The sequence below is a fragment of the Hippopotamus amphibius genome, chromosome 12 (assembly GCF_030028045.1).
Source record: "Hippopotamus amphibius kiboko isolate mHipAmp2 chromosome 12, mHipAmp2.hap2, whole genome shotgun sequence".
Classification (NCBI taxonomy): Eukaryota; Metazoa; Chordata; class Mammalia; order Artiodactyla; family Hippopotamidae; genus Hippopotamus; species Hippopotamus amphibius.
The window spans coordinates 89227386-89253071 of NC_080197.1; the positions used below are offsets into that span (position 1 = coordinate 89227386).

At 54.9% G+C, this 25686-nt stretch overlaps 1 protein-coding gene across 2 annotated transcripts in view; it reads left to right on the forward strand.

Moving 5' to 3' along the window:
- The first annotated feature begins 3594 nt into the window (after positions 1-3594).
- Positions 3595-25686, forward strand: part of COL2A1 (collagen type II alpha 1 chain) — a 31130-nt gene continuing 9038 nt past the window's right edge. Inside the window, exons 1-35 of one of the 2 annotated variants that reach the window (XM_057701533.1) lie at positions 3595-3705; positions 7835-8041; positions 9566-9582; positions 9792-9824; positions 9926-9958; positions 10057-10110; positions 10270-10371; positions 11367-11444; positions 12076-12120; positions 12222-12275; positions 12862-12915; positions 13693-13746; positions 14123-14176; positions 14305-14358; positions 14639-14683; positions 15230-15283; positions 18122-18166; positions 18631-18684; positions 20111-20209; positions 20525-20569; positions 20661-20759; positions 20925-20978; positions 21323-21430; positions 21825-21878; positions 21960-22058; positions 22194-22247; positions 22699-22797; positions 23165-23218; positions 23603-23656; positions 23978-24031; positions 24232-24285; positions 24523-24567; positions 24775-24873; positions 25069-25176; positions 25506-25559. In XM_057701533.1, the coding sequence (XP_057557516.1) occupies positions 3621-3705; positions 7835-8041; positions 9566-9582; positions 9792-9824; positions 9926-9958; positions 10057-10110; positions 10270-10371; positions 11367-11444; positions 12076-12120; positions 12222-12275; positions 12862-12915; positions 13693-13746; positions 14123-14176; positions 14305-14358; positions 14639-14683; positions 15230-15283; positions 18122-18166; positions 18631-18684; positions 20111-20209; positions 20525-20569; positions 20661-20759; positions 20925-20978; positions 21323-21430; positions 21825-21878; positions 21960-22058; positions 22194-22247; positions 22699-22797; positions 23165-23218; positions 23603-23656; positions 23978-24031; positions 24232-24285; positions 24523-24567; positions 24775-24873; positions 25069-25176; positions 25506-25559 (2355 nt within the window). In that variant the 5' untranslated portion in view covers positions 3595-3620. The remainder of the gene's footprint in view (positions 3706-7834; positions 8042-9565; positions 9583-9791; positions 9825-9925; positions 9959-10056; positions 10111-10269; positions 10372-11366; positions 11445-12075; positions 12121-12221; positions 12276-12861; positions 12916-13692; positions 13747-14122; positions 14177-14304; positions 14359-14638; positions 14684-15229; positions 15284-18121; positions 18167-18630; positions 18685-20110; positions 20210-20524; positions 20570-20660; positions 20760-20924; positions 20979-21322; positions 21431-21824; positions 21879-21959; positions 22059-22193; positions 22248-22698; positions 22798-23164; positions 23219-23602; positions 23657-23977; positions 24032-24231; positions 24286-24522; positions 24568-24774; positions 24874-25068; positions 25177-25505; positions 25560-25686) is intronic. The other variant, XM_057701534.1, reaches the window with a different exon arrangement.

Genomic DNA, 25686 nt, shown 5'->3' on the forward strand with positions numbered 1-25686 from the left:
CTTAAAGATGTAAGTGAACGATGAAGGCCACATGGGACCGTCATCCTTAGCTATTGATGCCTTTCTTCCACTAAGTGAGGGAAAACAGCAGCTTTTTGATTCCACTTCTACAGTTCTAGACATTGCAGTGCTTCTCATCCAACACTGCTAGATACAAGATTTTTCACATTTAGTGAACGAACATTTATTTTCATTATATTTGATGGAAACCTTTCTAAAATGGAATGAAGATTTCCTTGTCTCCCCGAAGAGACCACATTAAACTTGAGTTAACATTTTATTGGATGTTTAACTTCATCAGATGAAGCACAGGGACAGCAGCAGATGCTATAAACCCAGGATACTCCCTGGAACCACTGAGGACTGCAGGGCTATTGACCCCTAGCCTCTTGGCCCTAGACAACCATAGTTTTTATTGGTTCCTTTTCTATCTCCTGTCTTATCGTCCCTTCTTGCTGTTCTTACTGTGTTTCATTAACTGTGCTCCTATCTTACCTCAATTTTTTCGCATCTAATTGGTGAGGTCAGATGACTAGCTGTTAATGAAAGATCTAAACTATGAATTAATAGACACAGAGTAAGAGGGACTCTACTACACATAAAATGCATATGCTTTAGCACATAACACAAATTTGGGCTGCTCAGAATCCCGAGTGCTGCTTCTCCCCACAGCTCACAGGTTTATTTCTCCTTCTTTTCAGTTTCTTGGCTATGTTCTGGATAGTGAGATTGCTGGGTGAGTAATCTCCAAATCAGTGATTTTTTTTTCACCCCACATATAGGTTCAGTCCTAGTCTGAGTCACAAATTAGAGGTTTTTAAAATGTAGTCGTTTGGATTCATGGGTGGGTGAAATATTAATATTTGAGTTTAGTTGACTTTAGAACTTAAATAATTTCCATAGTTTATTTTGTCTCTGTCAATTGAAATCTTATTTTGCTTTTGTCAATTCTCATCTCTGATGAAAAAACTTTTTTCCGCCCATGGGGAGTAGAGAACTAAATTTTGTATTCACAAATGAACCATTATTACTAGAAAGACTCCAGAGTTCATATATATAGATGTAGTTCACTGCAAAGATGAATCACAGACTTCAAGGACAAAATCAAGAGCAACTTACCAACAGAAGTGTCACTTTGTTGCCCACTGAACTGGATCACTTTGAAACAGACTTCAATTTTTTCATCTATTTTAGTGTTTTCACCCAAACTCTTCTTTTAGTTGAATTTTTACGGCCACTTATATTTGAGACCAATTGTATAAATGCCTAGCTGTATAGCTGCCTATGTATTGCTTGTATCAGAAAATGAATCATATTTTGCATCTAAATGCATTAGTCCACAGGGGTTTTCTTAAATCCTCCTATGTGCTAAAATTGTGCTAGGCACTGTTTTTGTCCCCAAGGCTCATCGGTAAGATAAGACCAGTGAATACGGGGTGGGGCGGGGAGAGAATAAAAACCACACCAAAAAGTATGTAGCTTAGAATATAGTTGTGGATACAGCCTGTAAATGCCAGAGGGATTCAGAAAGGCAGGGAGACACTGCATTCTAGGGATATCAGAGAAGGCTCTCAGAGGGGCTTAAACTTAGGGGGTCTTGAGAAATGTGTAAGATTTGGTCATTCTACCTTCCAGGCAGAGAAGATAGGACCCATAGCTCCAAGGAGGGCCTGAGACACCTCAGGGGTGAGACTGGCTTTCTCCCAGCAGAGGCTGGGGCAAGGCTCAAAGCTTTATGCAAGGCCTTGAACAGGAGGATGGGAAAATAGCCAAGGAAGGCAGACAGCAGGTAGAGGAGCAGTTGAACCAGTGCTTTAAATCCTTCACCCACCTCCATCCAGACTACACAAAGTGTGGAGGTATTTCTTTAAACAATGCAAGTTCCTTCACTTTCTAGCCAGCACACTTGCACTGAAATTCTGCACACTTGGAATTCAGGACTCTACTCTGAGAAGCTTCAAAACTCCAGGGGGTGGAGAGAGGGAGGAGAAGCCCAGAGTCTCCTTGTGAAGCCTGAGGCTTGGGTGGGAGAAGCAGCTTCTAAGCAACTTCAGCTTCTAGGAGGAAAGCACTGCAGAAACCCTACTGCTGGGGAGAAGAGTTCTGGTTAAGTCAAACTCCAAATTCTGAGTTTCATGAAAGTTTGCATTTTTGCCTACAGTTCTTTGGGGGACCTTACAATCCTCAGGGATAGAAAACAGTTTACTCAAGAGGAAGAAGGTCTGTTTGGGGGCTTTTCCTCCCTGGTATTAATGGAGACACCCAAAGCCAAGAGAAGAGCACAGCTGAGCCCAGAGGAGAAGGCAGCATTTGGGCCAAGGTGCCAGAGGGCACTCACTTGGGAAGGTGAGATGAGGTGGGAAGTGAGGGCCTGGGGGCCAACTAGGAAATTCTGGCTTCTCCCCTGGCTCACAGAACTCGGTCCAGCTGGAGCGGCCTCCTCCCTCCTTGGCCAGGGCTGCAGCAGTGGCCGACTGTCCCTGGCCAGAACTGCTCAACCCGGCCGGCAGCGCCCACACCCCCCTAGGACCCCCAGACCCCGGCCAGGAAGAGCAGACACCAGGTCTGAGCCTGGAACTAGACAGTCCCCCACCTCGGCAGCGCGCACGGTTTAGCCTCGCCTCCCTCCGTCCTCTGTGTCTCTTCGAGCCCCCTCCCCAGCGCCTGCCCCCGCCCCCCACACCTTCACATAGGTCTCCCTCTGTGCTGTAACACACTGGCCCCTTTCCTGGCGCTCGGCTCCGGTCAACGTCTGCTGAGGTTCCAGAGGAGGCCCATTCATCGCATGGCTGGATGGGGGAAGGGTTGGGGAGGCTCTCGTTCTGAATCTCCAGGTGGGAGTCCAGGGGCCAGGTGCTCCGAGAAGCGGCTAGAAGATAGGTTGGGACGACCCCCAGACTTGGCCCTGCTTGCCAGTCTCCAAGATTTAGGACTCCAGTTACTTCGTGGGCTCCCCCTGCGCCCTTCCCCTCGCCGCCCGCTCAAGGTCCCAGCGCGATGCCCCTCTCTCCCTCCCCCGATGCTCCTTTCTACCTCGTCCCCTCCTCCCTCCCAAGTCTTTTCCGTCCACGGTCTAGGGCTCGCGGCCTGCGCCTCGACAAACACCCCCCGCCTCTCCAATCCGGGCAGAACTCCGAGGGGAGGGGCCGGAGGCCCCCCTTCCCGCCTGTGGTCGGAGAGGGCAGCGCCGCAGCCCCGGGTCGGGGGGAGTACAGGGGCCGTCTCTGCGCCCCGCCCGATCAGGCCACTCGGCACACTAGGGGTGGGGGGCGGGAAGCAGGGCTAGCCGAGAGGGGGGTCCTGCCCGGGCAGGTGTGGGCTCTGGCTGGGCCCGGGCGGGCTCCGGGGGGCGGGGTCTCGGGTTACAACCCCGCGGGGGGCCGGGGGCGGCCCGCGGTTTGGGCAAGCTCGCCAGCCTCGAGAGGGGCCGGGCGCATATAACGGGCGCCGCGGCGGGGAGAAGACGCAGAGCGCTGCTGGGCCGCCGGGTCTCCTGCCTCCTCCTCCTGTTCCGAGGGCCTCCTGCATGAGGACGCGGTAGAGACCCGGACCCACACCGTGCTCTTGCCGCCTCGCTGCGCTCCGCCCGGGCCCGGCTCCGCCAGGCCCCGCGGTGAGCCATGATCCGCCTCGGGGCTCCCCAGACGCTGGTGCTGCTGACGCTGCTCGTCGCCGCTGTCCTTCGGTGTCACGGCCAGGATGTCCGTAAGTGGCCCACGCCCCTGCCTGCCACCTTTCCGAGCCGTCCCTCCGCATCCTCCTCCCTGGCCCCCTCGCGCCCCGGAGCCCGCGGGTCGGAGTTAGAGCGGCTCCGGGGTCAAGGCGCGCCGCGACGGGCGCAGGATGCGCAGAAGCTCACCAAGCGGAGTTCTGCAAGTCAGGGGCTCCGTCCGAGCGTCCGCCGTGCGGGTAGGGGTGGCAAGGCATCTGCAGGTCCCTACATCGCGCAGGAATACTAAGCAAGCAAAGCGTCGGGTCAGAGGTTTGCGCACAGATTTAAGCGCGCTTTTTTCCACCGGCTTTGATAAGTAGGCGCACACGCACACAACTTGCCTTACCGAAACAGAGTTCAGTAAAACAGCTTGTGGCCCATCGAGCTTCGGAAAATCAGGAGAGAAAGCACGAGCGGAGAAGCGAGCAAGCGCCCAGGGGTTGAATTCCCAGTAGTGTCCGGGGGTTGGTGTCTGAGGGTTCAAAGGGAAGTTAGACAAAGGAGATGATCTGAAACTGGTGGGCTGAAATCCGAGGCCACAAAGAAGGGCTTCGGAGAGACACTCTGAGACCTCAGCGCCTCTCGCGGGTTTCTTCCCCCTCACGGCTGGCCCAGGAGCAAAGTGCAGCCCTCTTCGCATCTCGGCTTTCCTCTTGCCTCTAAAAGATACAGAAAATTCCCGTAGGAGAGGCCATCTGAAAGGCGATAACATTCCATCCAGACCGTGCTTTTCAAACGCCCGGGAAAATAGCGCCCCCTCCCCGCCGTCTTCCCCCCTAACACCCCCCACCCCCGCCCAGGTACTACAGTGAGTTACTTTTCTAAAAGTTTCTGTAACTAACTGAGGCTCTGCCAGGTGTGTGTGTGTGTAGCAGAGGAGGGGGACACGGTCGGTCGATTGCTATAACAGTTTCAATCGCATATAATTAGAGATGGCAGTTTTACAGTCTGGTCCAAAGGCGGTTCGAGCTGCACCTTTCCATCGCCTCCTTTGGTAAAGTCCCATTGTCTGGGATTATATTTAGGACAAATGAAGCCTGGAAAGTGTATTAGGTAGAGAAGACTTTTTTTTTTTTTTTCCACGTGTTTGGGCACGTTTCCGACGGCTGGGATTCCAGCCCTGTCTTTGTATGTTACAGATTGTAAATCAATCGCAGGAGAAATTTTTTTTGAGGGGGGTGGGGGTAATGGAAATCAAAGTCCGTCTGCCGACGAGGCCCTCTGCCGTCTGTCCTGCCGCAAGGCTATCTCCAGAGACAGTTTAGAAGGCTGCGGGCCCAGAAGGACTTTCTGTCCATTAGGGTGGTTGACCCGGAGAGGGGCAGGGCCGGAGCCCGCGATGCAGCTGCAAGGAGCCCCGGGCAAGAGATTTTGCCCAGGGCGTCGGATGGTGCACTAAGCTGGAGGCGTGCTCCCGGGCACTTGTTGGAATACGGTGGGTCTATAAGTGGCCCCAGCTCGGACTGACTATATATTTGTCCTAAATTTGCTGGTACACACTCACAAAGCTGTCTTCTTGACTGACCTCTGCCTTAGTGCGCAATGGAATTAGCTAGATGACTCTAAGATAATTCCCAAATTCTCCATCTGGTATTAGAGGCGCTCACTTAAATGGCAGAGTGTTGTCAGAGCCGCAACTTTCCTAGGAGGGAGTGAATTCCACAGTTTCTTGGGCCCAAATCTTCCAGTCGCTCCTCCTCCTCCCCAGGGGGAGTGCACTGGAGCCGCTGACAGTGGAGCCCTGGCGCGTCCCGGCTCCGTAACCCCCTCCCCTGGGTCAGCGGACCCAAAGACGTGACGTGGGGAAAGACGCAGTGTGCGTGGACGTCAGGAATGTCAGAAACCTAGAACACGGGCACGCCCCTCCTCCCCATCTTTCCACAAATTTGAGAAACGTATTAGCTTCAGCGTCTTTGACCCACATCTGCATTTCACAGCCCTCGCCTCTGAAAGTGCCCCTCGGCTCAGGGGAGAGACCTCAATCCTCCTTTGTGAGGCTTGTTTGCGTTGGGAGATTGGCAGCGATGGCTTCCAGATGGGGCTGAAACGCTGCCCGTATTTATTTAAACTGGTTCCTTGCGGAGACCTGTGAATCGGGCTCTGTGTGCGCTCGAGAAAAGCCCCATTCATGAGAGGCGAGGTCCGGTGGGTTCCCCCGGACTCCCCGACCCCCTCTCCCACAATGCCCCCCTGTGCCCGCCCGCCGCCACCTCCCGGGCTCCAGCCCTGCGCAAAGCCGCTGCGAAGCAAAAACAGTTCCCCGAAAGAGGTAACTTTTTAATTGGCCTGCTACAAAGAATCACTTATATGGCTCTGCGGTAATGAGGGGAACCCGATCGGGCGCTCCGGGATGCTATCGGCAGCCGTTTCGAACAGCAATTATGGTGGTGCTGGGCTCCTCCGTCCACACCTAGGGGATCCGGTTTCGGCGCTGGCTCCTTTCTGGGGCAGTCATTGAATCCCACTTTTCACCCCACCCCACCCCCAGTGTCTGTGGGCGAGCCGTGTCCACAGCCGCAGCCACAGAGAGTCACCCAACTGCTCTCACACCCAGCGCTGCCGGCCCCGCCCCTGCGCCGGCGCATCCCAGGCCGCCCTTTCGAGGGAAATCTGACACGCCTTCAGGATGCGCCCCCCTCTCCCAGCACTTTCCTCTCGCCCCCCACGGCCCCTCTTGGATGAGGGTGGGTTCTTCCTTGGTCCGAAAGGGTGACCAATAACCTCTCCTCCTCCTCCTTCCCCACCGCTCGCTTTCTTCAGCTCCACCTATTTTAGCGGTGGGTGTGCGCCAGCAACATCTGTATATACCCTAGGATTCCCCCTCCCCTCCCGGTGATTATCTTGCCTAAGGGCTGCGTGGATTTTTTTCTAGTGGAAAAAAAAGAAAGAAAAGGTTTACCCTTCAGAGTCTCCTTAAAGTGTAGGGGGCAGGCCCGTTTCTCTCTCCGCCCACCGGGTCTGTGGCCCTCTCCTAGTATTCCACCCCTGCAGTCGCCGGTGCTTTGGGGATTTTGATGAGAAAAACAGCACTGGGCGCGCCCTAGCACGTGGCGCGGGCTCTGCCGCGCTTGGCGCTCCCGGCTCTCCCCAGCGCTCTTGTCAGCACCGGCGTCGTGTGCAGGGTGCATTCCAGACGGCAGAGCGCTCGTGGAGAGGGACTAGTCCGTGTCGTTCTTGGTCTGCATTCTTGGAGGAGGCCAGGCCTGGACAGGCTGATCTTAGCCCTGACCAGGCCTTCAAAGCCGCCTTCCACGCCCCGCTTCCTCAAATTGGGCTGTTGTCTTCAGATGGAAGCAGGGTCTCTCCAGGGAGGACGACAGCTGGAGATCAGCACCCGCCGCGGGGGGAGGGGTTCTTTGGCCCTGCTTGCCTCCCAGGGCATTTTATTAGCACGCTGGGATCCCAGGTGTATTGTTTAACTGGGTCTATCCCCTTCCCCAAATTGGTCCTAATCCTAATATGATTTAAAGAATGGAACAAGATCCTAATTCTAATAGCTCCTCTTTTCAGACGCACCCCACCCCCACGTATCACTTCTGGACACTGGCTGTTTATAGGGTCTAATTTCTGTGGGTAGAATTCCCTCCATGCCTTCTGAATTTTAGTTGTCAGTTGTTTTTAGCAACTCCCATGATTCCTAGAGGAAGGCAGGAAAAAGGAGGCCTCTGTTCCTGTGCTGGGGGTGGTGGGGTGGGGGCGTCTTTCCAATTCCCCCTCCCATCTTTACAGTTCGGAGTTCCCATTCAGAGGCTCATCTCCTCCTGCTCCCGCTCTAACGTGCCCCTAACCCCCCACATCATCAGGGCTCCCCCATGCCTGTTGCCTGAAGACAATATGGGCATAGTCGGCCGCCTCACCTTCCCTGCCGGGTCAGGATTTTCACGGGTGAATAGACAGCAGCGTGCAAGGCACACTATAAATATTTGTTGACGACGTGAAAGAATGAATGGTGTCTTCGAAAAATGATTTCCAAGTTCTCTATGTTCGAGTGGCCCGAGCCCGCATTCTTCAGCATCTGAATTATGTCAAGTTGACGTGCAACCTCTTTCTCTTTTTCTCTTCTGGCTCCTCACCCCCTCCTTCCCTTGGCTCTCTGCTTCTCCTGCCCCACCCCCGGTGCAGAGAAGGCTGGCAGCTGTGTGCAGGACGGGCAGAGGTATAATGATAAAGATGTGTGGAAGCCTGAGCCCTGCCGGATCTGTGTCTGTGACACTGGGACTGTCCTCTGCGACGACATAATCTGTGAAGACATGAAAGACTGCCTCAGCCCCGAGACCCCCTTCGGAGAGTGCTGCCCCATCTGCTCAACTGACCTCACCACTGCCAGTGGTTGTAATTTATTTATTTCCTGTTCCACATAAATAAATTACTCGCAGGGGCAGCAAATGCCCTGCCATGGATGCCCGTCATCTCTGCGAAGAGCAGGGGCAGGTTATCCATGGGACCCCAGCAGCTGAGATGAAAAGGAAAGGCCACTTCTCGCTTGCAGGTTGACACTGAGTGAGCCGGACACACTAGAGGGGTCCTTCCTCACCCAACACCTCCAAAACATATGCTTCCGAGACATGGAGGACAGAGGTGATGCCACATAAGTAGCCTCGCTGGAATCACCTCTGCAAATCACTAGATCCACAGTGGAGATCCAGTGCTCCTTCTGGCCAAACCACAGTGTAACTCCTCCTCTGTTACCTACACCTTGGCTTCTCTGTAGAAGGCCTCCAGATGTATGGTCTTCACTAGGGAGCAAGCTCTGCTGGCCAACAGGGAGACAGAGAGGGCAGGCCCACTTTTTGAAATAGGGAACATTGGTGGCAGTTTCCTTTGGGTTTTGCCTCTGTTGGCTTTCACTGCCAATTAAGAGGCAAGTTCCTAGGAGAAGGAGGAGCTGGGGTCTGGGAGTTCTAGTGGTGAATGGCGGAGATGGGGCTGGGACAGAGCCCCGTGTGCCTGCACTCTGGTAGGCTGTTAACTCCCAGCTGAAGCCGGGGCTGGTGGATGTGCAGGTGTGCAGGCGACCCCTCCCCAGCTCTGGAACACACCCCCTCTCTCCCTGTAGGGTGGGTGGGGACACACACCTAGGCCTCTTGGGTGGCCCTCACCGTTCCTTTCCTTCTCAAGTAGAGAAGACAGCTGAAAGGGAAGCGAGCAGTTGCCTTTCCTTAACACTTCACCCACCCTGGAAAGCTGCTTGGGGAAGCTGCTTTGATGGTCCAGTTTCCTAGATCATTTCTGAGGGGGCCTGTGTGAGTGAAGCATTGATCGCCTTTACCACTTGCTGCTACAAAGCGGGAAGGGGGGTATCGATTCGGGGTGGCACCGGCTCCAGTGCCCTCTGTAACTCTTATGCTCTGCTGTTTTTTTTGTGCTTGCTTCACGGAGACCCAGCCTGAATGTAAGACCTTTCTAACTACCTGACTCTTCTTCTGGGGTGGGGGAGGTTGGGGGGTGGGCGCTTGGGCTACGGGAGGGGCTTCTTACCCTGTGGGGAAGAGAAGAGACTGAACCTCTCAGTGTCTCAGTTTTGGGTGCTTTCTCTCCTGGTGGCTGATGAGATCTTGCATTCTTTGTTTTCTCGTTGTACCGCCCCTGCCCCATTCTTCTGCATGCTGACTGCCTTGTGAATAACAAAGTCTGGGTCATCGCCCTTCCTCATGGGAACTCAGCAACTTCAGGACCCTAGTGACCCTAGCACCCCAACAGAGGGGCTCAGTGGAGTAACAGGAAGCTGCCTCCTTCCCCGGTTGTGTCCCTTTCTTTGTTTGATCCGTTAAAGAGTGTTTGAGTGACAAGAAGTTGTACTGCTCCATCTCATGAAGCTTACATTTTCCTTCTCTCTTTTTTTTCCATTTGCAGGGCAACCAGGACCAAAGGTGAGGATTTTTGTTGTTTTTTGCTTTTTCATTTGCCTTTGTATTTCCTTCTTTAGAAGCAATGTCATGTTCATTCAGCCTGTGGTTGTTAGACACCAACAGGGATCCGTTTCAGAGGGCACCTTGATGCAGGGGCTACTGAGCAGGGTTTTGTGCTCGGGGCGCAGTGGGCTTGCTTGACTCAATCCTAACAATGTTTCATGTTTCAGGGACAGAAAGGAGAACCTGGAGACATCAAGGATGTAAGTACAGATTATACTCCCATGTTGCATCTACTGCTCTCACTGGGTCATTTCCTTGAGGTCCCCTCTAACTTGCCATCCTGTGGGTCTCTCTCTCACAGATTGTAGGACCCAAAGGACCTCCTGGGCCTCAGGTAAGAAAGGGAGAAATCCCTTCTTCCATGCCTTCCTTGAGTTACTGACCTGCAGGTCCCTGGTCTTGCTGTCATCTCAATATTTTCTTCATTTTCAGGGACCTGCAGGTGAACAAGGACCCAGAGGTGATCGTGGTGACAAAGGTGAAAAAGTGAGTAGAGAAACAATGCTGCCTGACCCTTGTGGACTCCCAAGGTTCTTTAAGCAACCCCTCTGCAAATGGCTGACCACCTCCTCAAGGGCAGCCTGTAGACGGATGGTTGTCGCATAAACACTGCTTCACATTGGGCCTTCTTCTCTTTCTGCCAAGGGTGCTCCTGGACCTCGTGGCAGAGATGGAGAGCCTGGGACCCCTGGAAACCCTGGCCCCCCTGGCCCTCCTGGCCCCCCTGGCCCCCCTGGTCTTGGTGGAGTAAGTATCCTTATGTCCCCTTTCTTCAGGCTGTCCCTCCAGAGGTGTGGCTTCTAAATTGCTAGTCACACTCACCTGGCTGGCTCCCAGGGCTGCCAGCAGTGTGTACACAGGCTGTCCAAGGGCTTCTCCCCCAGGCCTGTAATTTAGTGGCATCACATCGTAGGCATGAGATTGTGGTGCTAAGGGATGACGTTTTTCACTCACTGGGTTTCTGGAAAGAAAGTCTTCACTTACCTGGCTTCCTGGCATCTGTACTGTGTGGCTGGGTCTTGGGAGTGGGTGTGGAGGTTGGGGGAGAGGGTGACTGGGCACTTGTAGTTCCCTGGAAGAAGAGTGACCACTGTCCTTGGAAGACATTGACTCTTCATCCTTGCCAAGTACATTCCAAGCAACTATTTATTCTCATGAAAGAGCCCCACTGAGTGAAGGTGTGTGGCTAAAGTCATTTTTGGAATCAAACCAATCAACAAATTATATTATTGCCCAGTTTTTGCAGGTTTGCCATTTTGATGTTCGCTATGATTTAAATTTTTAAACTTGAATGGCTCATAGATGCCTATGACATCCACTGCTGAAATATTTCAAGACTCTTCATTTTAGTCTTTTGCTGGGCATTGAAGTCTTGGAAAAGAAAAAAAAAAAAAAAGAAATTTTAAAAGTGATATTTTTAGTTATATTTCTCAATTTATATTAAATAATGTATTTAATATTTTAGAATTTTAAAAAACAAACATAAAGTGAAATGCAAGTAATAGATACTCTTCCAAATAACACTTCGTCTCCCAGGGAAATGATCATGCTGCTGTCATCTAATAACCCATTTCCAAAACTATTTTTCAGGAATCATTAGTAATTCTGATCAATGCTAGGTTAGTCTCCAACAATTAGAGTTTATCCAAGTAGAGGTTTTTCTATCCAGATAGAGCTTACCTAGCCAAGTAGGAAAAACACAGGGCCTCTCAAGCTTTTAACGTTGTTGGGTTTATTTGCAGAACTTTGCTGCCCAGATGGCTGGAGGATTTGACGAGAAGGCTGGTGGCGCCCAGATGGGAGTAATGCAGGGACCAATGGTAAGAAAAGACACCCGTTCTTAGCAGCCAAAATGGTAGGAGGTGGCCCTTAGCAGAGCCAGGTTCTCTGACAACCTCACTTTACAGATAATTGCTTAGAGCAGCTCTTCCCCATCGGTTATGTAAGCTCCCATTTAGCTAGCCCAAAGCATTTGGTTTTTAATGGTGATGGGTGCCAGTTTTAATGATGCGCTGGAGTGACTAAGAAGAATGAGGATGGAGAGGGGCATATAGGCTGATCTGTCAGAAGGCCAGTTGCTATTGCTCTTGGAATGAGAACTGAAGAATGCAGAGAGCAGCCACTGTTCTCCAGCATTCACAAGACTTCCAGCAGGAAACCTCAACCCTGCAGCTCCCACTTGGCACATGCTAAATGAAACTCAGACTTTAGTAAACATGGCTGCTGTCCAGGAGAAAGCAAGGCCAGCTTCTCTGTCCAAATGGTACCTATAAATAAAAATAAATGGTTGCGAGGGGAGTGGGAAATGAGAGGGAGCAGCCACTGCAGGCCCCCTGCTCACAGAGTAATTCCTTGTCCTTTGTCTGGGCTGTTAGCTGCGAAGCCGTGGCCCCCTGGAAGCAGTGGGTGAAGCATTGCCAGTAAAGCACTTTATTTTCTGTTCCAATGCAGGGCCCCATGGGACCTCGGGGACCTCCAGGGCCTGCTGGTGCTCCCGTAAGTACTAGGTCTTTCCTTTGGGAACGTGGAGACACATTCTTTCAAGCTCTGATGTCAGTTTTGGGAGACCAACCTGGTGTCCTCACTTTACTTTTTAGGGACCTCAAGGATTTCAAGGCAACCCTGGTGAACCTGGAGAACCTGGCGTTTCTGTGAGTACCGGTGTGGGCCCCGCCCTCCTTGTGGGGAGCCTCCAGTCATGTACCACTCAGACCCCCGTCCTGTCACCTCCCGGGCTCTGCCCAGCCCTTTCCGCAGTGGAGGGCTCAAAGGAAAACCAGATGTCCCCTCTTAGCTCTGGGGCGGCAGAGAGCCAGATGTGGCAAGAACCACCCAGAACTCTGTCATCTCAGTCCTTTTTCTGGGTCACCCCTGGCTGTGCTCGCCACTGACTCCCCCTGTGATCTGCTCTGTGCCTCTGCTCTCTCTCCCACAAAGTAGGTTCTTCCATCTTTTTTTTTTTTTCAATTGGAATACAGTTGAAATTTTTGACCAGGCCATGCAGCATGCCTGCATGTGGTGGGATCTTAGCTCCCCGACCAGGGAGCGAACCCGCACCCCCTGCATCGGAAGCGTGGAGTCTTAACCACTGGACCACCAGCGAAGTCCCAGGGTTCTAGCATCTTTTTTTCTTTATAGGGGAACTAGCTTCCAAAAGTTACAATCCCAAAGCTGTGTCCACTGATTAGGTGTTTTCCCCCTCCAACCATCTCTTAAACTCTCTTATTTTCTTTGTAGGGTCCCATGGGTCCTCGCGGTCCTCCTGGCCCCCCTGGAAAACCTGGTGATGACGTGAGTACACCTGAGTAGTCAAACAAGTGGCAGCCTCACTTGAAAGGGCCCAGAAAGGGGGTGCTGGGCAGTGATACAGATGTGCTCTCAGCATGGCCCAGGGCGGAGGCAACCTGAGGGACAGAGCTGGTCAGTAGGAGACTTGGACTCTACCTACTGTCTACCTTGCCTACTGTCTACATTTCCACTGGCAACTTAGCTTGCACGTGCCTTGGGGACCGCTTTGGACCCACTGGGAAGGGAAGTAATTAAAACATCATTAGCTCCAGAAAGGGAAATTGAGAAGGGAGAGGGAAAACACAAGGGGAAAGATGTAGAGAAGGAAAAACAAAGAACCACTCAACAGCCCAACATTATCTTAATTGTAAATGAGCTAGGAAAAGCTCAGCCTGAGTCAGGATGTCTGCAAGGGATGCAAACGAAGGGAAGAGACAAGCGTTGGCACGCGAGCTGCTCTTGTGAATCCCATTAGACAGCGAGTGTCTCTGAGGGTAGGGAGCACTAGGCCAGTTAGCAGCACCTATGAAAGGAGACAGGGAGCCCACCCGGGAGGCTGGAGGCCCTGGGGGGCGGAGGAGCTTGCTCAGGGCACAGGCCGCTGTGTGACACAGGGAAGGCATTCAGGGAAGTCTGGGACCTGAAGGGGGGGGTGGGGGGTGGGGATGAGGAAGCAGGTGGGCAAAGCCACGGTGGGCGGAGAGGAGAGACGGTGCTCTGGTGTGCTAGCTGTGCTGACGCGGCTTCTGAGGAAGCTGAGGTACATCCCTCTCCCTTCAGGGTGAAGCTGGAAAGCCTGGAAAATCTGGCGAGAGAGGCCTTCCTGGTCCTCAGGTAAAGCCCCACCTTTCCCACCTCCAGCCTTGTTACCAGAGCCTCCCTCCTTGCCACCAAGGCAGTGGCCTCCCACCCAGCTCATCCAATTCCATTAGCTCACGCCTAAAATTCCAGCAGGCCCTCATACATCACACCTTTGTGCTGGTGACCATGTCTCTGATCCCAGCATGGGCCCTGGGAGGCTGGCCGTTGTCACACCCACTTTGCATAAGATGGGGTGAGGCACAGTGAAGGGGGGTTCTAGGATTGACTGAAAGATGGTCCCAGTGCTGAGCTTCCACCACTCCCTGGCCACCGAGGGCTCTCTAGCAGCCCAGGGCAGCCTTTACCCAGTTCTGCTAGGTGCCCTGAGCATCTCCTCTTTGGTTTGCAGGGTGCTCGCGGCTTCCCAGGAACCCCAGGCCTTCCTGGTGTCAAAGGTCACAGAGTAAGTATCATGGGTGAGGGTATTGGAAGGAAGGGCCTGATCGAGGGAGAAAAAAGCTTTTGGAGGACATGAGTCTTCCTATTTGGCGTCCCCAGAAGTGCGATTGAATGTCTTCTCCTGTCCCGTAGGGTTACCCAGGTCTCGATGGTGCTAAGGGAGAAGCTGGTGCTCCTGGTGTGAAGGTAAGAACCAAAAAGCACACGGGGACAGAGGTGGACGATGAGGAGGTGCTGCTGAGCTCAGTGGAGTTAGGACGTCTGAACAGCTTGGATTAGGACAACCAGCTCTATGTCCTAATGGACGGACAGGTCTGGAGAGCTCCAGGAAGTGTCGCTCACAGAACTAAAGTTTGGGGGTGTCAGTGCTAGCTGGGAGGACCAGAGCTTTCGGCTTCTTCCATGGGAGCTGTCTGGGGGCTGGCAATGGGGTCCCAGTCACTGACCATCTGTATCTTTTTTTCAGGGTGAGAGTGGTTCCCCAGGAGAGAACGGTGCCCCAGGCCCAATGGTGAGTATTCGCATTGCCCTGGGAGGACTTGCAGACACCCTTCAGATACCTTCTGAAGCCTGGCAGGTGGCTCCGCTGTAAACGCCATGGCTCCCTTTGTGCAAAGTCGATCTTCAATTTTGTAGGTTTTGCTTTTTTGCTTATAATCAGATCAATGTATCAAGCAGATGATTTGTTCAAGGTTTCATCAACATTTCCTCAGAATAGCCCTGTTAACACACTTAAGGTGTGCTTCAATTTTTACAAATTCTGTTTCTTTTCAACATTTCGGGGAGCTCATCTACTGCAGGAAGCAAGCTGTACCTATAACGAGGCTCCCAATAGGTAACCACAGGAGCACCTGTAGGTGCTGCCGTGGCAGAAGAACCTTTGGTGTAGTAGGAGGGTCCTGAATCAGGAAGGTGGGATCAGGGCATCCACACCTTTGACTCCCAGGTGCTGCACGCTTCCTCCCCTCCAGTGTCCAGGAAGGGCCTGCAGGTTCAGTGATGGTGCAGAGTGTCCTTGAGTCAACTCATGCTTGTGCTGTCCTGCTGTGTGTTCCAGGGTCCCCGCGGCCTGCCTGGTGAGAGAGGACGGACTGGCCCTGCTGGTGCTGCGGTGAGTAATTGACAAGACCCAGAGCCACCATTTGCCTGGCACTTTGGAGTTTATGAGGCACTTGCATTCAGGGTTATTTTGCTCGAGGTGTAGAGAGTATCATCCTCCCATGAGGATTCACTCTGAGTGTGCCCGTCACAAATTCCCAGGCTGGGTCTACACAGTTGAGGACTGGGAGTGGGCCATGGGAGAGCTGGTTGGTGAGGGCAGGAGTCTCCTTAACCAGTCTGGATTATCCTGGGAATCCCCTCAACAGCCCCACCCGCTCCCCAGTCCATCCCGTCTGAATTTACGGACAGACCGAAATTGGCTGTAGTACCGTGCTCCTTTTTGTTCTTTCTGTGTTGCTCGGATGCCACCCTGAAAAAGTATAACAGTCTAGGGTCAACTCACGTACTTGACATTGCTGCACTGCTGGTGACACGAGGACATATCGGTGGCCACCGCTTCATGGGCACGTCCTCTGTTTAATACCTGAGATACTTAGTCTCATCCAATCTTCCCTCAAATCCTGCGAGGTAGATTCTATTGTCCTCCCCATTTTAGAGAAGAAACCGAGGCACTGAACGGCTAAATAGCTTAAGACAAACGACACTTTGCAGCCTTAGACTCTGGCAGCCTCTCGTTGATGGGGGATGAGAGCACGGGAGTTTGCAGCAGTGGGGGTGCAGGTGTTTAGATCCGATCCCTTAGCAATAGAGGGCCCTCCTGGGCACCTGGTCAGGCGAGTGATGCAATGAAAACTGTGTTGGAGAAAGATTATGCTGTCTGTTGAGTTCGCACCCCCTCCACCCAAGCTCTGAGGCCCCTCCCTGTGGGTCCTTGCAGGACCGGCCAAAGTAAATCAGCTTCCCTCGGTTGTCCTGCTTTCCAGATAATGTATCTGTTTTGGCGGAAATTTCCCTCAAAAGCAGATCAGCGAAATTACAAGCAGCCCCGACCCCCGTGTGTCAGCCAGAGCTATTGAAGTGGCATGTCCCCGGGTGACTCTGTGTGAGGGGATTAGAGAGCACGGGGCCTGCCGGGAAACACCGCCATCCCTGCAGATTTTCGAGAGCTGGCTTGTGGCTTTTTGGCCAGGCTTGGAGCCACGGTGGCCACACTGCGTGAGGGGCACAGACGAGCTGTTCTCCTTCCTTCCCGAGCACAGGAGGCCCTGCTTCCTGCTTCTCCTTGCTGATTCCTGTCCCCGTGATAGTCAGGCGAGCCGGGTGTGCACAGGATTTGGCAGAGAAGATTGACAATGTCACGTAGTTCCAAGTGCAGGCCGGGGGTCAAGGCCTGGCCAGGGACTGGGCTGGGTTGGCCTCTGCCCGCTGTGGTCACGTGCCCCCCACCTTGGGCCAGACGGTGCCCACTCCCAGCCTTGCTGCAGGGGGAGCCCTGGGTGCCCACTCAGCTCCGGCCTCTCGGGCAGCAGTGCAGCTCTCCCTCGCTCACGGCCAGCCCAGGCCTCTCCTCTAGCTAACCCCTGGAGGGTGGGTGCTTCTCGAAGCAGCCACACAAGTCCAGAGGGGGCTCTGGCCAGTGCTGAGGCTTTATATTCCCTGTGACATTTTCTTGTGTTAAATCTTCTCTTGCTTTCCTCTTCAATGCCAACCTGGAAGTCTCAGTCAGGAGAAATGGACCATAGCCAGGAGGAAGATTTGAGCCTTATTTAAAACAGGAGCTCCCCCTAAAGCATCCTTCTTCAGCTTCCAAGGAAAGGCAGAGGCAGGCAGATGGGGCTCAGCTGAGTTCCTCCAAGGACCAGGCGCCAGGCCCAGCTTCGCCTAGCCTAAAGGTCCCCTGGGCCCTGAGGGGTGGTCACCACAAACCCAGGAGAAAACCCTCAAAGGCCTGCAGAGGAAATGCTGGCAGGCTTGCCTTTCTGTGAAAGAAGTCTTGGGGCAGATGTGGTCCTCTGGCTGTGCTCAGTGTCCTGTCCCCATCACAGAGCTTCTTCCTGGCTGGTGGCAGACGTTCTGCAGCTTCTCTGTTTTCAATAGAAGCAGGTTGTTTTGTACGTTGGGGGCGGGGGACACAGATCCTAGGGTTAACCAAGCCTTAACCAAGGAGGTTAACCGAGTCCTGAAAGTGCTTCCCGCTGTGACAGGTGGTAAGAACTGCGTTAGGGTCGATGCTTGGCGGTTTCATTTTCCTTTGGCCCAGTTCACTGAGTCTTTAAATGACAGCTTGGCCTTGAAGCTGGGGATATTTGGGGTCTAAATGGCAGTTTAAGAAATGATGAAATATAATTGCTAAAACTTGGAAGCAGACAAGATATCCTTCAGTAGGTGAATGGATAAACTGTGGTATAGCCAGAGAATGGAATATTACTCAGCACTAAAAAGAAATAAGCTATTAAGCCATAAAAAGACATAGCAGAAGCTTAAATGCATATTACTAAGTGAAAGAAGCCAGTAAAAAAAAAGGTTACATACTGTATGATCCTAACTATATGACATTCTGGAAAAGGCAAAATTATGGAGACACTAAAAATATCAGTGTTATTAGGGGTTCTGGGAAGGGGAGAGGGATGAATATGTGGAACATTGGGGATTTTTAGGGCAGTGAAACTATTTTGTATGAAACTATAATAAAGGTTACATGTCATGTGAACTCTGAAAAAAAAAAAATGATGAAATAGCTGGAAAATTACCAAAGCTTGGTTAAGCTGAGAACAAGCCCACTGTGGGCCCAGTTCTCAAAGCCGCCTTGGAGGGTCCTGGGTCTACTTCCTCCTGCGGCCCATACCTGCCCGCCTCCCTGGGGCGCCGTGGGGTGGGCTGGGCTGGGGCAGGCAGGGATTGGGTGTGTGGGCGCCTCTCACAATGGCTGTTTCCTTCTCATTCACAGGGTGCTCGGGGCAACGACGGTCAGCCAGGCCCTGCAGGGCCTCCGGTAAGTTCCCTTCATTCCCGCCGGTTCACCTGAGTCCCAGTCAGCAGCCCAGGCAAGCTGCGGTGTTTACGCAGTACCCAGGCCGTGCTCTGGCCTCTTCTGGAAAGGAGGAGGAATGATGTCTCATGACTAGGAGAGCATGTTGAACAAGCTTTGAAGCAACGCTTCATTTCTCTCAGCCACCCTCTCGGTAGTTTTTGAGGAGGGATACAGAGAGAGATGAAAGAATCACCTCCTTCTCACCATGTATATAGTCAGAAACCTGCTTTGCCTTGTGAAGCCAGGCTTGGGGACCCTGGCAGTGGGGACAGTTTTCGTCCAGGGCCTTCCGGCCACAATAGGTGTAGCGTAATGTCAGTACAGAGGTGGGAAGGCATGTGAGGTGTGGGAGTGGCTCACTGTGGAGGCTGGAGAGGGCCTGTCCAGAATCAGCATTTACCTCTCTCTCCGCTTGCTTCCTCCAGGGTCCCGTGGGTCCTGCCGGTGGCCCTGGCTTCCCCGGCGCTCCCGGTGCCAAGGTGCGTGTCTTGCGCGTCGAGTCGGGAACCCCCTTTCCCCATAGCCCTCGCTGACTGCCCCCCGGATGGTGCCTCTTCCCCTTCCCTTCGGAGGAGTATCCCCCCGCCCCCGCTCCGCCGCTGCTCTCCAGGCAAGCAAGGGAAAAGCCAGGCATCTCGCAGCGTCACCAGCGGGAAGGGAAAGGAAGATGGAATGATAAAGAAGCGGGAGATACAGTTACGGCTTCAGAGTGAGACAAGGCAGAAAAAGATGGGGAGACATCTGAGACCTGGGAGGGAGCAGAAGACCAGGAACCGAAGGAAAGAAGGCAACGCTCAGCCAACGTAAACCCAGAAGAGAGTTGGAGGAAGTGGGCTCAGAGATGGCTCCGTGCTTCCCTCTCACCCCTGCATCATTTGGGGGGCTTGACTCTTCCAAGCTGTGTTAACAGAGTGCTTCCAGGGATTAATAGAGGCCAGTGGGAGGCCAGCCAGTTCAGGGAAAGGCCCCTGTGGCCCAGGAGGGATTCCAATGCGCGTGTGTCCCTGGGAATTCTCTCCCGGTGCCCTGTCGGTGCTGCCAGGAGATGAATAAGGAGCCTCCATGCGGTCATTGGCATCAGGTTGCTTTTCCCCTCCTGGGGGTTTCCATGGCAACCAGACAGTGTCTGAGGCCCCAGGAGCTGGGTGAAGGAGACCCATTGTGAAGAGGGACCGTGGAAGGTGAGGGGGCCTGACCTTTAGAAAATAATAATTACAAAAGTAAAGCAAGAATGTTCTGAGAAGAAACCTGAGGAGGCTCTGCCCTCCCTCCAGGTCAGCAGTCTTCCCCAGGGACTCCGCCATCCAGAGAGCCCAGATCGCAGCCAGTTGTAACTTTCAGGAAAAAACGAAAGTAAAAGCAGAGGCCATGTTGGGAAAAGTAGTGTTGGGCCGCTGGTCCCAGCTTGCTTTTGCCCTGGCTTTCTGGCTCCCTTCAAACACGCTTAGCCCCGAGCCTGGTTCACACACCAGCCAGATACAAGCCGAGTGGTGCCCCAAGCTGATATGTTCGAGAGCCTCAATAAAAGAGAAAATCGGTGGGGAAGGGGAGGTAGAGATACCTGCCCATCGCAGGCACCTGTCCATCATCCCATGATGCTGGGCTGGCAGGATCCCCCAGCTTGGGCTTTTCTGATGGGCGCTGCCGGGACACAGCAGGAAACCGTGTGCTTGCTTGTGGTGGTCACCATATAGGGGAGAGAGAGAGAGTGGGTGGGGTAGGAAATCATCAGGGCAGCGAGCTCAGGCAGGCAGCCTGTGTGGGAACCTGGGCGCCCATGTGCAGGGCTCAGCCTTTTGGAACGTGTGTACGGCTTGCCCTGAACTTGCCCTGAACTGTTGCAGGTCCACAAGGTCTCTGTCCGCCTGACTTGTCCTCACTCCATCCCTCCCTATCTCTTCCCAGGGTGAAGCTGGCCCCACCGGTGCTCGAGGTCCTGAAGGTGCCCAAGGTCCTCGCGGTGAACCTGGTACTCCTGGGTCCCCCGGGCCGGCCGGTGCTTCTGTAAGTGTAGCTTTTCTTTTGCCCGAAGGGTCTAGGGTCTGAGGCCTTGGCACACTTGGCTGTGCTTAGCTATGAGGGAAATGGCACCTCAGTCATCAAACCTTCATCCTGGCTCAGTGCCTGCCACCCCCATACCCATCTCTAGAGTCATGTCTCCCTCCATCGCCTGTCCTCCCCCTGAAATGTCCAGCAGGCCCATGCCTGGAATGGACAGCTGCTGGTACAGCCCCTGGACCTGGGGCCTGGGAGGGCTAGGAGGTAGCTGGGGTTTATTCTTTGCTGCTTATTTTATAATGACACTGTCTCCTTTTTCAGGGTAACCCTGGAACTGACGGAATTCCTGGAGCTAAAGGATCTGCTGTGAGTGCTGCCCTTGGACTTGGCTCCTCCAGGTGGGGTCAGTCCCTCCTTGCCCCTCTCCTGATGCCCCTCTCTCTGCTCACGCTGACAGGGTGCGCCTGGCATTGCTGGTGCTCCCGGCTTCCCTGGGCCCCGTGGTCCACCCGGCCCTCAAGGTGCAACGGGTCCTCTGGGCCCGAAAGGTCAAACGGTAAGATCCAGGGTGAACCCCAAGTGCCCCCGAGTCAAACCTGCCATCCCTCCCTCCTGCACTCACACCGTGTCCTTTGGTGGGGCACCTTTAAGGGTTTCGGGAGGTGGGGACAGGGCCGTGGAGAGAACCGAGTGTGAGAACCTGCCTTTCTCCTTTGTTAAGGGTGAGCCTGGTATTGCTGGCTTCAAAGGCGAACAAGGCCCCAAGGGAGAGCCGGTGAGTTCCTGGACACCACCCTTGGCCCACTGCCCACCTGCACAGCAGCAGGCCCTAACCTGCGCCCTCTCAGGCTGTGCTGGAGAAGAGATGACAGGGTTGAAAAGCTGATGCAGCTTTGGCTCCATCTTTGGCCTGACCAGCTTGACCAGTGTGAACTTTATACTCTCTCTCTTCCCACGGGGCCACTTCTGCTCTCCCCCGGCTGATCCTTTGTGGTCCTGCCTCCCCAGGTCCCTCAGCCCTGAAACAACAGCCACAGCCACTCCTCCACATGCCAGGCCGGGGCTTGCCCCAGGGCCAGGCGAAGACTCACCCTGTTTCTCTTTTGTCCTGGTTCTCAGGGCCCTGCTGGTCCCCAAGGAGCCCCCGGTCCTGCTGGTGAAGAAGGCAAAAGAGGTGGCCGTGGAGAGCCTGGTGGTGTTGGACCCGCTGGCCCCCCTGGAGAAAGAGTAAGTGGGCCAGGAGTCTCTACACTCATTGGGGTGTGACCTGGAGATGCAAGTCCAGTCCCCGCGGCTCCAGGTCTTTGCCAAGTCTGTAGCCTTCTAGACATCAAACTCCTCTTTACTCCATCCACCACCATGGGGGTAGGGAACCTTCTCCTTATTTGTGTCCCTCACCCCCGGGATGACATGAAACAGTTGGAGTTCCTTCCCAGAAAGGTGGGCACAGGCCCAAGAAGTTAATCTCTCAGAATCTTGCAGGCCGTAGCCACTGCTCCACAGAAATTGTGGTGGAGGGTTGGTGGGACAAGACCCCCTGGAGTCTGGCAAGGCTCTCTGCGGCCACAGTTGGGTCAGGCGCCACTCTAACTCATTGCCTCTTCTCTCCACTTCTTCCTAGGGTGCTCCTGGCAACCGTGGTTTCCCAGGTCAGGATGGTCTGGCAGGTCCCAAGGTGAGTAGCGAAACAGGGGCCGGGGTCCCTACCTCATTGGTCAAATGGCTTTCTGCTGAGCCCCTGCCTCCTCTTGTGTAGGGAGCCCCTGGAGAGCGAGGGCCCAGCGGCCTTGCTGGTCCCAAAGGAGCCAACGGTGACCCTGGCCGTCCTGGAGAGCCTGGCCTTCCTGGAGCCCGGGTGAGTAGCAGAACTGCTTCTGACTGAGCAGAATCCTCAGGCCATGCCCCACCTGGTCCCTCCAACCCTGTGCTGCAGGTTTGGGAGGTCCTGGGGCTGCCCTGATACCCGTCCTCTTCTCTCTCCCAAACAAAGGGTCTCACTGGTCGCCCTGGAGATGCTGGTCCTCAAGGCAAAGTTGGTCCTTCTGTAAGTCCACCATCTGGAGTAGTGTGTGGGGGGGCAGGGGGGAGGGTTGGGGAAATCCTTGGGGAGGCAGGTGGGAAAAAGAGACCAGCGTTGGGTGGGGGCAGCCTGTGAATTTTGAGAATTGGGGAGGGGGACAGATGGTAGGTACTAGGGCCATGTGTGGCCTGGGCAGTGGCTGTGAATTCTGAAAATGCCACCCCCTTGTGCATTTGGGCCTTCTTTTGGGGGAAGACAAAGCCTGATGTGCTTTGTCTTTCAGGGACAAAACTTCTAAGCAGCGCCCTGTCGCTGACGGGGCCTGTGTGTGATATGGGCTGCTGGTTGCGAGCTTGCTGTGTGTGTCTGGCCAGTGCCCAGCCCTGAGCCTGCTACACAGTAGGCACCTAGTAGATACTAGATGGACGAACGTGGTCGAGTGTCCGTGTTCTGAGAATGGTGTCCTCTCTTTCAGGGAGCCCCTGGTGAAGACGGTCGCCCTGGACCTCCAGGTCCTCAGGGGGCTCGTGGGCAGCCTGGCGTCATGGGTTTCCCTGGCCCCAAAGGTGCCAATGTAAGTAATCAACTGCCCTTCTCTTTCCTTCCACATAGTGCCACTGGCTCCCTGCCCCAGGGGAAAGGGCTGGCCCTGAATAGAGTTAACCCGAGGGCCGTGATGAGCGGGGTCCATGGTGCCCTGGGCAGCTTGGACCCCCGTGCCCCGCAGGAGTGCATGTGATGGGGGAAACCTCTCAGCCATGACATTGATCCATGGGGCAGTGCTATCAGTGCACACCTCTGAGCATAGGAGAGGTGCTGATACTCGACTTTAGCCTTTGCTGTCCATCTGGCAGTGGCCCCAAGCCCCAGTCTCCCCAGCTGGCCATACCCCCACTCCTGCCAAAGCCCTCCACCTCATGGCCCTGCGCTCTTTCTTCCAGGGTGAGCCTGGCAAAGCTGGTGAAAAGGGACTGCCTGGTGCGCCTGGTCTGAGAGTAAGTACCCTCCCACTGCCCGTGCCTTGGTGTTGGCTGGACCCCTGTGAGGAGAGAGCATCCTTATGGCATGCTCCTAGGACCCCTAGTTGGCAGCCTGGATTCCTGTGGCGGAGCCCCTGCTGCTCTGGGCCCTGTTGGAGTCTGCACAGGAAGACTTCTGGGTGCTGACAGCAGACCAGGGAGTTGAAGAAGGCTTCCATGCTGAGAAGGATGGAGGGAAAGGAGGGGGTCAGGGAAGGATGGGAAGGGAAGGTGTGGAAATGGAGTTCAGGTGGGGGATCATCTGGAAACTCTGGGCCACATAGTACACCTGCCTGGTCCTGGGGTCTGTAGAACTGAAGAAAAGTGTATCATTACATTACCCCTTTCTCTCCTCTCTAGGGTCTCCCTGGCAAAGATGGTGAGACAGGTGCTGCAGGCCCCCCTGGACCCTCTGTAAGTACCTTCCCAGCCTCTCCAGGTGGCCCGTGGGCAGGGGCTTGGTGGGTGGAGGTGGGGAGCAGTGGAGCTGACAGATGTGGGTCTGGGCTGATCCGGGATGCCTGACCCAGCCTGAGCATGCGGTACAGACCCCAGCCTGGTCGTTGGGGCTGCGGGTCACTGGTGGGAGAACTGCAAGGCACGCACGTGTTGCTGGGGCAGTGAGGGAAGGTGTCGCCTGCCCTCCTGCGGGCCAGCCCCAGGCCCCTCTAGGCCTGGATGAGGCTCCCAGGTTCTCTGGAGGCTGGCTCAGCTTGCCTTTGTCTCCTTCTGTAGGGACCTGCCGGTGAACGAGGCGAACAGGGCGCTCCTGGGCCATCTGGCTTCCAGGTAGGTGGCCGGACCGGCTTTCTGGTCAACCTTCGTCCGCCCAGGGCTCTGGGGCCCCGCAGCGCCCCCTCGAGGGGGACCAGGGGATGAGTGTTCCCTGCACCCCTCCCCTCTACACACCCACTCTCACCCTGCTGGTGTTCCCGCGGGGCGGGGCAGCAAACGCACTCCTTTCCTAACGAAGTCACTTTGGCTTCTAGGGACTTCCTGGCCCTCCCGGTCCCCCCGGTGAAGGTGGAAAACCAGGTGACCAGGTGAGTATGGGGCTCTTTGAACCTGCAGCCTGTTTAGGTGGGAAGATCTATTCTGATGCCCAGGAGGCAAGGGCGGGGGGGGGGGGGGGCACTACGAGACTGGGGAGTGTCCGGGACCTGCCGCCCAGCTCTCCACAGACCACAGTCTGAGCTCAGCCCCCAGCGGGAGGGCCACTCAGCCAAGAATCTGGGACAGAAAGGCCTCTGGTCTCTCACACATCCTTCTTCGTTCTTCAGGGCGTTCCTGGTGAAGCTGGAGCTCCCGGCCTCGTGGGTCCCAGGGTGAGTGTCCCATCGGCCATTTCTGCATGGCCTCGTTGGGCCGGCCCTCTCCCTGTGTGGTTCTGCCTGTCTGTCCCAGCAGCGCAGCCACCCCAGATCCTGGGGCCCTGCTCAGCTCCCACCTCCCGGCTTCTCCTGGGTCTCCTCTCTCTTCCGGCCTCCACCCCATCTCTCTTGCCTGACTGCTCTTTGGTGTCTCTGCCACAGGGTGAACGAGGTTTCCCAGGGGAACGTGGCTCTCCCGGGTCGCAGGGCCTCCAGGGAGCCCGCGGCCTCCCCGGCACTCCTGGCACGGATGGTCCCAAGGTAAGTGAGGCGGGTCCTGCTGGCAGGGGTCCTCTGGGCCAGAAGGGGAGGGGGCTCAGGGGGAATGAAGATGGAAGGAGGGAGGGATGGAGGATGAGACAGAAAGGGGTCTGGGCAGAGGAAGAAGGGAAGGAAAGGGGGCTTGGGGGGCCCAGGGTAAGTGCTGCTCACCACAGACCCCTCTCCCTTCCACAGGGCGCAGCTGGCCCAGCAGGCCCCCCTGGGGCTCAGGGCCCTCCAGGTCTGCAGGGGATGCCCGGTGAGAGAGGAGCAGCTGGTATCGCTGGGCCCAAGGGAGACAGGGTGAGTACCAGGCTAAGTGTGCCTTCCCCACAGCTGGGCTTCCCCACACTGCTACTCCCCACAGCATCTGGGGGTGAAGGTCACAGTTACCCTCTTGAGGAACCTGGAGACCCCTCCAAGGCTCTCTGTTTGACCTTTAGTGACATCCTGCCCTGACACTTCCCTCCATCTCACTTCTGTTACTCCTTGTCATCCACCCTGAGACCACAGCAAATCCCTCCTGGCCAGGCTCTGAGCTCTGCCTGGAGCCTGATTCAGGCGGGCACTGAGCTGGCAAAGGGGGTCTTGGAGGGCCTCCCTGAGGTGGCCTGATTTTCTCTATCCCACAGGGTGATGTTGGTGAGAAAGGCCCCGAGGGAGCCCCCGGGAAGGACGGTGGACGCGTAAGTGGACGCTGCTTGCAGGCTCCCTGGGGCTGCGATGGGGACAGATGCAGGGGACCTCGTGCACTCAGGGGACAGAGGGGTGTGTGTGAGCCTGGTCCCTGGTCCTATCTCAGTTATGCGGTGT